This window comes from Lipophrys pholis (genome assembly GCF_963383615.2).
Source record: "Lipophrys pholis genome assembly, chromosome: 16".
Lineage (NCBI taxonomy): Eukaryota > Metazoa > Chordata > Actinopteri > Blenniiformes > Blenniidae > Lipophrys > Lipophrys pholis.
This window is the reverse complement of record NC_137634.1, coordinates 11,982,728-11,995,163: the sequence shown is the minus strand read 5'-3', so window position 1 is coordinate 11,995,163 and position 12,436 is coordinate 11,982,728. Positions and strand designations below refer to the sequence as shown.

At 42.6% G+C, this 12,436-nt stretch overlaps 1 protein-coding gene across 1 annotated transcript in view; it reads left to right on the top strand.

Annotated features, from left to right (window-relative positions):
• zbtb16a (zinc finger and BTB domain containing 16a) overlaps window positions 1-12,436 on the top strand; it is a 154,652-nt gene that overhangs the window by 56,646 nt on the left and 85,570 nt on the right. The window contains 2 exon segments of the mRNA XM_080482780.1: window positions 2,231-2,315; window positions 2,318-2,342. Of these exon segments, the coding sequence (XP_080338906.1) occupies window positions 2,231-2,315; window positions 2,318-2,342 (110 nt within the window).

Sequence of the window (12,436 nt, the reverse complement as noted above, 5' to 3'; positions counted from 1 at the left end):
ACACATGACCCTGAAAAGAAGAAAACCCTTGTCCACCTCTTTGTCCAAAATGCTCTTTTGTGTCACTCTTATAAATACTAAAAACTGTATTCCTATGCTTCTCTCTTGACAATCGTATCGAGTGATAATGTGAAAAATGGATCAGAGGCTTCCGACAACATTACACGTAAAAGGCAGTTTTTTTGTCCTGTGTGGAGGTTAAATTCCATTACAGAGGTGGTGGTTTGTTGACGAGCAGTAGCTTCATTAGGCCATCATACAATTCACCCATAAGACATCTCCCAGTCTTTTGAAATTGATTTGAGTTTTTCCAGCCTGATGGCTCACTGATGCTCACTTTTCACATTCAGAATTCCCTGCGGGTGTCGCTGAGGAAAAGCGGGTTTCCCTATACGCAAGTACGCTGCAATTTGATATGCCACCGCCACTGTACCATTGTAGTTTTATATCTGGGAGTGTGAGAGCATCGTTTTCCTTCCCAGCTTTGTCACTCATGCCTCTTTGTGTCACTTTCTTTCTCCTTTTGGCTCTTTAAGTGTCCTCCTTCCCTTTTGGGGGCAGTTGGCATTAATAGGACCTTTTAATTACTCAGTGGTTGCCAAAGGGCTGTCATTCTGCCTTTGGTTTTTCAGGGTCTCTCCAACCTCTATCCACTAAATGGTTATCATGACTTCTTCACCCTCTCCGCTTTCACCTTTATCTCATATTTTTCCTTCGTCTTTTTCATTTTCAAGGATGTTTTGCAGCAATTAATTGTGAGTGAAGGCATACTAGACTTGATTGCTTAATAACTCCTGCAGCCATTGCCATAGGACACGCTATAATCTCTCTCTGTCTGCCTCGGTCTCATCTTCGCTCCGTCTCTCCCCTACCCTTCTGCAGGCACAAAAGAGAGCTGTAAATCAATTTGCATTCGACATCTGACATCAATCAGTCATGTTTTGGGAGAGTGGCACCACCTCCTCCTCTGTGGCTTTGTTGAGAGTCTGTAAGATGGATGGCTGTCATCTCGCCCAAGTTGAGCGGATCTCTTATCAAGGGCATTGTTTCCCCACGAATGCACTTGGCTGATCACTCCGTGCCGACTGACTCGTCGGTGGAGACCATGAAAAGTGTTTGACGTCGTCTTGTTTCTCCTGTTGGAAGCAAATGCTCACCTGAGTATAGAATCACACCCTTCTTATGCACGCAATTATTAATTATTTTTTTTTCCCTTTACCTCAATCTGGCACTGTTTAATCAAAACACTATGCAGCTTCCATCATTGTGTGAAGGTGCAACAGTTCTGCAAGATTAAATGCGCCAAATCCGAAATGGCCCTGACTTGACAAACCATCATTACAATCATGGTTTGTGGGTGTGAATTTGTGTAGCTCTCTCAGGGCGAGGTGTTTGAAGTTCTCGGGAGGCTTAAGGCGCCGTGGCAGTTGTTTGGCAATTCGTGTCACCTTAATTGCTTTAGAGCACTTTCAGATATCTCTCAAGAATAATATGCTTTGTACTGAGCCGAGGGGTCTTTGAGGATTTCGTAACAGAGAGTCATGAGGCCAGACTTTCTGTTGTCAGATGTTATTTAGTTAGCTAACCTTCAAGGCCTTTTACCACATAATCAAATATTGACCCTTAGTCTTGTCTGACCTTGTGCACCTAAACTATGTTACAACTTAATGACTGCTCATTTGGAAATAGGCAATTAATTCTGATGGGGTTTCTTGCTCCGAGCTCCAAATATCACCATAGATTGGGAAGCTATAGTCGAAAACTTCCTCTGTAAATGGTTTGCACACTAAGTAGCTGTCCTGTGAGTTTGCATGAATAAAGCACCTTATCCATCTGCAGCACTCGCGATGCAAAGACTTGATAATGCCTCCACTCGAGCTGCACCTTGTGATTTACAGCTCCAAGTCATGGTCTAGTGATCCGTGCAGGAATATACGTGTGGTGGCTGGACGGCATGTTACACTGACGGTTATTGTTATATGCTGACATTATGATTGATAGAGTGTGACATTTTCTCTTAAACCGCAAAAGGCCAGACTTGTTCTTTTTATTTTTTATTTATTTATTTATTTTTTCATTGAAGGTCTTCAGTTACGAGCAATAAGAAAATAATCCAAACATCTGTTTGAGTGACAGCGCGCACATTAAGCTTGGCTTCACCTGACTTGACTGCATCGCATACACAGATTACAGATAGTAAAAATGTTTGTTTTTGCTTCTTTGTCAACAGAAAGATGCACAGTGGAATGAAGACCTACAGCTGTGAGCTGTGTGGGAAAAACTTCCTGGACAGCCTTCGTCTAAGGATGCATTTGCTAGGATGCATTTGCTGTCTCATTCAGGTAACGACTGCAAACCCGACTCCAAAAGCGACAAACCCAAACCCACACTCTCACTCCTAAAAACCTGCACATCAGAGGCTTCTGCATTAAAACTGCTGTCGAGAGTGAAGCGTGTCAACCTAAATTAAAAGACATGTATTCATTTGGAAATGTGCAAGAAGAACCCAGTAATGTGATTCGCTGTGACACACACACACACACACACCCACACAGACACACACACACACACACACACACACTCTATTACAGTGCAACAGATTCAGTTCTAAAAAAGTTCTGAAAATCTACTTCTGAATGAAATGTTTCATAGTTTAATTTCAACGTCTTGTCAGACGACAAATTAAAAAACAATCACGCACTTAAAAAGGGCCCCTAAAGCTCTCTGGTGACCTCCAGCCCCGCACCTTGAGAAACGCTGGGATAATTATTGACTCTATTGTGCCTGTGCTCGTGTCTATGTGTTGGCCAAGTAATGAACTTCTTGTCGGCTGGTATCAGCCCCAGCTCACTGCAACATTAACATTGATGAAAGGAGTATGGCTAGACAAAAAAACGAATGAATAAAACCCCATTAAATTATTTCAAAACCCTCACCTCACAGTGAGAACATGTTTGATTAAAGTCCAGTTGGGGGAGTCTCTCATCAGTCTCATGCCTTTCAATGTAAAAAAAAAACACACGTGCACCACCTCCAACACTTTCCAAAGCGAGCTGTTCAATTCTAAACTCCGTTCAGCTAATTTGGATTTAGATTTACACACTGTATGCAGCTGTATGGGTACACAAATCTGTCTCCCTTTGCAGTTTATGTTGCGCCTAAAACAAAAGCAGATTTGATGTAGCGACGGCCTCAGAGCGACTGAGGTGAGGGGTCAAAATCCCCCCAGTGAAACCCCACCCATCAAATAAATTTTTGACAAGCCACTAAAGCAGTGGTGGAAGAAGTGATTAAATTCCTGAATAAAAGTATCAGTAAGTCACTGTAAACGATTGTTACAAGCCAAATGTTAAGGAGCCACGAGTTATTTTTTAACAGAGCGTTGTATTTTTTTTATTTTTCTAAAGAGTAAAACACAGACACTTTTACCTCTTAGATTTGTCTTAAGAAAGAATAAACAGATAACCCAGCTACTACACTAGGGATACTTAAACCAAAGCACCCTGGCTGTCTGGATGCTTTTCCTTGTTTTGTTTTTTTTCCTCTCAATTTAGTAATGTCTTTACTTTTATCTTTAACCTCCCACATTATATTTCACTCCAGTGGATGCATTTCGTTGCATTAAGAACTGACGTTAAGTGGCTTTTGCGCCGATAAATATTTTCTTATTGGGTTATTAACATGACTTCAAGCAGAAAAAAAAGAAAATTGGTTATTTCCCAAGATTAAGATGTATGTGATTACACATAAATGATCCCGCAAAGTGGATCTCTTATTCCTTGAAACTTAACTTTCCCCTTCAACTTTACAAATGCAAAGACTGGCTATTTAATCACATACACAACAGACACACTGGAAGTCAACTAAATTAACCACATGAGCACATATTTGCGTATCATGCTATAGATATGCCCGTTCGGATTATTTGAACGTTTAGCAGTGATTCATGGATTGAATGACTCCTCAGCCGGGCAGCTCTATAAAGCCTAACAAAAGAGCTGCCTGCACATCATCATCCCGTCATCGTACCCCTCTGTGACATTACAGGTCTGAAAGGTAGCACAAGTCAGAACACTGCACACATTGATTGGTCCGGTCTGATTCTATTACACGCACGCCTCGATCACGCGCTTTCTCCTGTGCTCCCGAGTTCACTCAGCGCTGCGTTTAATGGCTTGAGCCGTCTTTTATAGGCAGCAGAGGGTTTCCCCACTCCTAAGGCCCCAAGTGCAGATGGTTTATTGAGACACTGTAAAAGCCATGGAGCCTCATGAGGCGAACCCCCTTCTGCACACACAAACCCCAAATGCATGTGTTGATTTTGGAGGCTTTTGTTTGGTACCGTGTGTGTTTTCCAGGGCGAAAGGGGGCGAATTGTCACACTTGACACTATCATTGTCAGGGCCACCACCACGTACAGCCCCGTTCCTGCCTGCACCTCGCCTATTACCAGGATGCAGAAAACCATAATTGCAGGGATCATTTTGCTTGTTCAGATCTCACTTCGACAATGACAAAGATGGTTGTTGACACTCCTGCTATGTTGTGACAAACATGAATGACAAACCCGCGCCGTGCCAGGGAATCGACTCGGCAAACAACATCAGTGTGTCAAAAGCAAAAAGTTGCTGTGCAGTGATTAACGATTTCTTTTCAACTTGTACCCCGGTTTCACAATCCCTGCTGCAGACATGTGCTCCTGCTCTACTCTTGCACACACACACACACACTGGTTTTATATATATCAGTAGTTAGCAGTAGAAATATTTAGACAACTTAAAGCCTTTTAGTTATTCCTGGACTGTGATATCTGATTAACTTCACATTCTTGTGTTGGAAGTTTTTATGACTTTTGATCGTTTCATAAATATTTAAATCAAAGTTAAAAGGCTCTTTATCAGTATATTCGACAAAGTCCTCTCTTGAGGTGTATAGGGTTCAGCCTTGATTTTAAGCGATCCTGGTTTTGATAGCATTAGTAGCAGGATTTCAATACAGTATATACAGTGGGGCAAAAAAGTATTTAGTCAGCCACCGATTGTGCAAGTTCTCCCACTTAAAATGATGACAGAGGTCTGTAATTTTCATCATAGGTACACTTCAACTGTGAGAGACAGAATGTGAAAAAAAAATCCAGGAATTCACATTGTAGGAATTTTAAAGAATTTATTTGTAAATTATGGTGGAAAATAAGTATTTGGTCACTTCAAACAAGAAAGATCTCTGGCTCTCACAGACCTGTAACTTCTTCTTTAAGAAGCTCTTCTGTCCTCCACTTGTTACCTGTATTAATGGCTCCTGTTTGAACTGGTTATCTGTATAAAAGACACCTGTCCACAACCTCAAACAGTCAGACTCCAAACTCCACTATGGCCAAGACCAAAGAGCTGTCGAAAGACACCAGGAAAAGGATTGTAGACCTGCACCAGACTGGGAAGAGTGAATCTACAATAGGCAAGCAGCTTGGTGTGAAAAAATCAACTGTGGGAGCAATTATCAGAAAATGGAAGACATACAAGACCACTGATAATCTCCCTCGATCTGGGGCTCCACGCAAGATCTCATCCCGTGGGGTCAAAATGATCATGAGAACGGTGAGCAAAAATCCCAGAACCACACGGGGGGACCTGGTGAATGACCTGCAGAGAGCTGGGACCAAAGTAACAAAGGTTACCATCAGTAACACACTACGCCGACAGGGAATCAAATCCTGCAGTGCCAGACTTGTCCCCCTGCTTAAGCCAGTGCATGTCCAGGCCCGTCTGAAGTTTGCCAGAGAGCACATGGATGATACAGCAGAGGATTGGGAGAATGTCATGTGGTCAGATGAAACCAAAATAGAACTTTTTGGTATAAACACAACTCGTCGTGTTTGGAGGAAGAAGAACACTGAGTTGCATCCCAAGAACACCATACCTACTGTGAAGCATGGGGGTGGAAACATCATGCTTTGGGGCTGTTTTTCTGCTAAGGGGACAGGACGACTGATCCGTGTTAAGGAAAGAATGAATGGGGCCATGTATCGTGAGATTTTGAGCCAAAACCTCCTTCCATCAGTGAGAACATTGAAGATGAAACGTGGCTGGGTCTTCCAGCATGACAATGATCCCAAACACACCGCCCGGGCAACGAAGGAGTGGCTCCGTAAGAAGCATTTGAAAGTCCTGGAGTGGCCTAGCCAGTCTCCAGACCTCAACCCCATAGCAAATCTGTGGAGGGAGTTGAAAGTCCGTGTTGCTCGGCGACAGCCCCAAAACATCACTGCTCTCGAGAAGATCTGCCTGGAGGAATGGGCCAAAATACCAGCTACTGTGTGTGCAAACCTGGTAAAGACCTATAGGAATCGTTTGACCTCTGTTATTGCCAACAAAGGTTATATTACAAAGTATTGAGTTGAATTTTTGTTATTGACCAAATACTTATTTTCCACCATAATTTACGAATAAATTCCTTAAAAATCCTACAATGTGAATTCCTGGATTTTTTTTTCACATTCTGTCTCTCACAGTTGAAGTGTACCTATGATGAAAATTACAGACCTCTGTCATCATTTTAAGTGGGAGAACTTGCACAATCGGTGGCTGACTAAATACTTTTTTGCCCCACTGTAAGTAGCAAGGTTTCAGGTGCATTTTGCAAAACATTAAACTTCATGAAAAGGCCAGTGAGCACATGGTACCGTATTTCTACTTCATCCATCTTACACACCGGTTTCGACAACTTTTGGTAGCAAGTCTTCAGCGAGACGGACACAGTCTCGCACGCGCACACACACACACACACACACACACACACACACACACACACACACACACACACACACACACACACACAGATTCTCACCTACGGGCAACTTAGAGTACTCAATTAACCTCCAATGCAGGTTTTCAGACTGTAGAAGTGAACAGAGAAAACGGCTTTTGTACAAAGTGAGAGCATGTAAAGTCTGCAGAGAAAAGCAAAAGAAAATCTCAACAAACCAGTGTAGTCTCACTTCTCACCACTACGCTACCAGACACCCCTTATTTCAGATTATCTGCCTCCAATGCGATTCATAATGTGAAGATATTGTAGGTTTATGTCAAAGAAAAAAGAAAAGTATTAAAAACATATCAAGAATATTTTAAACTTGAAAGACAATTTAATTTAATTCTGTTTTATTTATATTGCACCAGTTGGAATATGCATCCATAATCTCACGGTGCACAGCAGGTAGGAAAAAAACAACAACCCCTGTATAACCAGATTCAGTGACGGCTCCATCTGGCTCGACTGGTTTAAATTAAGGGGAGAAAAGAAATATGAATTTGCCTCCAATATATAATAACTGCAGAGACAGCTCCACTCATATGAACTTTGCTGGGAAGAAAAAGTCTGCGATGAATTTGCATTCCTTTTTTCCGTAACATGCAACAGATTGCGGAGTCAGAAAAGACTGTCGAAATCTGTTCAGGTTTACAAAATAGTACAGGAGTAGGTTTAAAAATCAAGGAAATCAGGAAGAGAAGAACATGAACAAGACTCGTTTGAGCTCAGTTCTCAACATCCGGAAATCTCCCGTAATATCAACAGGTTGCTTAATAAAACAGTTTGCGCCCGTTGTCACAAGGTGAAAACTCTGCTGATAGGAGATCAAGTGGAAAAAAAAAAAAAAAAAAGAGTGCCGAAAACTCGAGGAAGAACCACATACCCCACCTTGAGAAAGGCAACCGAGCGGAAGATGTGGGCAGTGTATTTTTAGCAACGGTGGCAGCAAGTGCACAAACTTTTTTTCTCTCTCTCTCTCTCTTTCTTTTTATTTTTTCCCTCTTTCCATGCGGGGCTGTCTTGACGCACGACATCAACCTGTACTGTTACACACATCAGTGTTGATTCATCGTCGCTTTGGTCTGGCGTAAAAGGCAAGACAAGCGCTTCTGTTGAGACAGGCGACGGTTAGGGAAGAGACAGCGCCGAGGCAAAGCTTCTTTGATAGTTTTTGTTGTCTTTTTTTTTTTTTTTTTTGCGCTCCCCCCCCCCCCCCGCCCCTCCATCACTTCACCACCACCAGCACTTCCACCTCCGCCTCCACCGTTTGACTTTCAAGGCTTTTTCTCGGTCTGACACCGCGTCTCGATTTTTATCGTGTCTCTCTGTAATGATGACACTTCACCAAGTCCCAAAACCCTCAACCTCAGCCCCTCCTCCTCCTCCTCTTCCTCCTCCTCCTCCTCATCCCCCCTCGCCGCCGCTGCCGCCGCCATCATCCTTCAGCTCGCTTCAGAAAAGACAGAATATTGGGGAGATGAAGCGAGAGAGGAGAGGGGCTTTTTGGTATGCGCAGCGTGTCGAGGATGTGGAGCATTTCAGACACCGCTGCTGCCTCCTCCTCCTCCTCCTCCTCCTCCTCCTCCCCTTCCCTCCCTCCCTCTCTTGCTTTCCACTCTGTCTCTCACTCTCCGACTGTCTGTCCATCCATCTGTCTGTCTCTCCGTGCTTGTTGTACGGAGGACTTGGCAGCTCTCCAGTCTGGGCTGCCTGCCACCACTGAGGGTACAGTATGTACAGTCTACCTTGTGCCAGCCATTTATTTTTTTTTCCCTTCTCGTCTTGTTCTGTCTCACTCCTCTCTATGTTGTTGTTTTTTTTTTCCTTTTTTTTTTTTTCTTTTTTCTTTTTTTAATCTCAGCCTGACGTTTAGTGTTTGACAGCCTTTGCTGAGCCAAAGCCTGCAGATGGGAGGTTTGAGCTGGGTGGGGAACTGTGACTCAGCCCCTTTAGGGTGCAGTTGGAGGTCTTAGATGTTGCCTTTTAACAACAGAAAACATAAACTATGGATGATGCTGGTATTTTGTGAGTTTCATAATGCAACAAGTGCAATACAAACACATTCACATATGTTTTTTTTTTTTTTGTTTGTTTGTTTTATCCTGATTGCATTTGATTGCAGTTCTACAACCTTGATCTTTACATTCATTGAAATGCAGGGAGGATACTGAACCACTCATGCATTTTTATGCACTTTCTTCCACAAAAACTTGATACAGAGAGTACCCTTAAAATACAGGGTACTCTCAGGACCAGCTTTTTGGGGGGAGGGATTGTTGAAGGAATCCAAAGAAAACAAGCTCATGCAAATTCCATAAAGGCCATTTGATTCATCTGCAAATCCACTGATTCACCATGCCTCCTCTTCAGAATCTTTGTTTATAATGTCACTGGAAGAACATGCAACCTCCACAAGTCCTAGCCGGATTCAAACCTCTTCCTGTGAGGAGACCAGGCTAACTGCTGTATCAAATTGCCTCCACTTAATGATGTTTAATTCAAGTCAACCCGACAGCCACAGGAATAATAATCAAACTACATTTTCACCTCGAATGCACCGATTGTTTAGTAAACTTATCTTTTTTTCCCCCCCTGATATTTCCCAATTTTTATTGTTATCATTTCAGATTTAGTTGGCGTCTGGTTCGGTGAAAGATTTATTTGGCAGCTTTTGTTTTAACAATCTTTAACATTTCAGAAGTCTGGTTTCTGAAATTGGCTTGTAACAAAAGTGACGATGTAGCTTTTAATGTCTCCAGTCTTAATGCCAACAGATCACGCTGCAGAGAGCTTTTCGGTTTATTTAACAGGATATTTAAGAAGCACCAGCTCGAAACAAAACCTAACACTGATCACACTATGGCACTCAATATTACGTGTGCAGTTTCAATTCACTGCTTGGAAAAATGCAATCTGTTAAACTGTAAACGATCAGTTTTGCTTTTTTTATTTATTTATTTTTTTTAAACCAGCTCAGTGTATGAGTGTGTGTGTTCACACGTGCATGTGTTAAAGCCCATCAAACAAGACCAGACTGATATGATTCAGTTTGTTTTCCAAGTGAACCGATGCAGCATAATAAGATTACCAATAAGACCCTCCCTGAACACCCGCATCGCCATCTCTCTTACCACCAACTTTTCATCTCGCTGCCTTTATAGCTTAAAGTCTTAATCCTCTGTTTACAGTATGTATACATAGTAAAGAGTTAATGGATTAACAGCCGTGTGTCTGCGTGCGTGTGTGTGTCTGTGTGTGTGTGTGTGTGTGTGTGTGTGTGTAAGAGAGCGAGCTGAAGTGTATTTAAAGCGATCCATCTTTATTTAAGTAGCAGTCGGAGGCAAAGCGCCTTGCTCAAGGGCACAGTGTGATGATATATGAATGGAGTGATGGTATCTGTAATGTGTCGCCTGGTAGAGAGGAAACCAAGGGAACCGGAGAGAGCATGAAATATACAGCATGGTGGATTACTTCTTCGAGCCTCTCTTAGCGCCCGTTTCCTTTAATGTTTACCAGGTTTATTCTGCCGCTTGTTTGCTGACAAAGAACACGCAGGTCTTTAAGGTGAACCCTCTATTGTTTCTGGCAGGTCCTCATGAGAGTTTATCAGAACATTTTATTGCACTGGTCAATGTGTAACTTGTTATTGACTCCTTGTGAAATGTGGAAGAGCATGTTCTTTTGGGCTTTTCGTTTTAATTGCTTGACAGGAACTTTCTCAATATCCGTAGGAATATATTTCAAAACGTACTATAATTGTAGGTGGCATGATGGAGCAGTGATAGTGTCTCCAAACAAGGTTTCTTTCGGGAGCTTGCATGTTCTCCCTGTGCCCGTATGCTTTTATTTGTTTTTGTTTTTGTACAACCTGAAATTGGATAATGTGGATGCAGGAGATGGGAGAATGTACAGTTTGAACAAAACCTGTTTCTCAAGGAGTGCCATCTTTTATTTAATTAGATTTTTTTACTTTGTTTTTCATCATCAGTTTATTGACAATGTAGTTGCCAGTCATAGCAGCTCCTAGCTGATCTGGATGCCTTCCCTGTCTCAACCCCGAGCAGTTGGGGGTTAAAGTCTTTGACCCTTCAGTAGGTTTCAAACCATTGAACTTCCAGTTACATGTTCATGTCAAGATGATATTCAAAACTAATAAAAGTTTGTAGTTCTCTTATCAATAGTGTATTGACACATAAGTGAATTCATTATTGTATTGAATATAATGTTGTTGTTATGTTAGCCAGAAAGGCTTTTAAAGCCAGTGAGGTTGTTGAATTTCTCAACTTCCCTTATGTAACAAACATTCAGGATAATAAACACAGTTGTGATTTAACTTCCTCCGAGAGAGCTGCTTTTGCAATTGTCACCCTCCTCAGCTCGATTACAGTTTACCCACAAGCATCTCCGAGCATCTGCATTATTGATGGAAACATGACTTTGCACGATAATCTCCTGGCGTACGGGGGTCATATGCTGGTGTTTTTGTTGAGGCTTCATCACTCCGGTATGCTTGTGTTTGGCCTGTGTGTCAGTCAGCCAGAACGGCCAAGAACAGTGTGGGGCATTTTTCTCACAGCGAGGTTTACAGTGTAGGAAAATGTTCCTGACATTCTCGAAGGCACTTGTGCTACAACTCCCCAAAAAGATCAGCACAAACAAACAGTGTTATTTAGATTTCTCTCAGCCACTATAGGAAAACCAGGGGTCTTGTCAGACAATGGTGCCATCACATATGCTGGCAGATGTTGCAAAAACAAATGTTTGCTCCACTGCTCGGATGTCAAGCTGCATCAAGGAATTCAATTTTAATGGACAAACAGTTCCCCAACCAAGAATTTTGAAATGGAATCTGAGAAAAATCTGGCATTTCCAGAGCAATATTGTAGTTCATTCACCTGGAATAGTTCACATTAACCACGTTATGCCAGAGTTAGCCAGCAGGCGAGTTCTGATGCCGTCCTTGAGCTGTGCGACTCGGCTCCTTTAGATTAAAAGCTTTGTTCCGATCTGATCCCAATCTGAAGGTGGGAGTGGAAAGCCTACGTAAATGTCGATTTAGCATTTAGATGAGGAAAAATGCGAAGAATTTTGATATGGAGGAGCAGTGAGGCGGGAGGGCTGCCGTCTCGCTGCTCTTTGTCTGTGTTTCTATCTCCGTGGCGTTTGTTTGGTTGTTTGGCAGTCGACCGGTCGGCTGTTTTGGCGTGGCGCCGGATCTTCCCTCACAGTGATGACGACATATTTGTGCCGGCAGGTCTGGATGTTCTGCCAGCATTCCAGCATTTATGATCGCTCGCAGATGTGAGTCCAGGAACACACTGTACTGTACCCAAACCCAGAAATTAATGAAACTTGACTGCCTTCCAGACCACAAATTCCTAAATGTGTGTGCGTGTGTGTTTGTGTGTATGCATGACTGAGAAGAGAGACTGGAGACTCCAGAGAAGGGGAGGGGGGGGGGGGGGGGGGGGGGGGTGCTATTAAAAGCAAGTAGCAGGAAAAGAAGTAGTTCAGAAAAAAAAACTAAAGCATATGGCCTGAAGTGTTAAGCGGTTTGCCTGTACATTTTTATTTTATTTTTATCACAGCTGATGTTTCTGTGTCGCTTACACACACGCACGCGTACCTC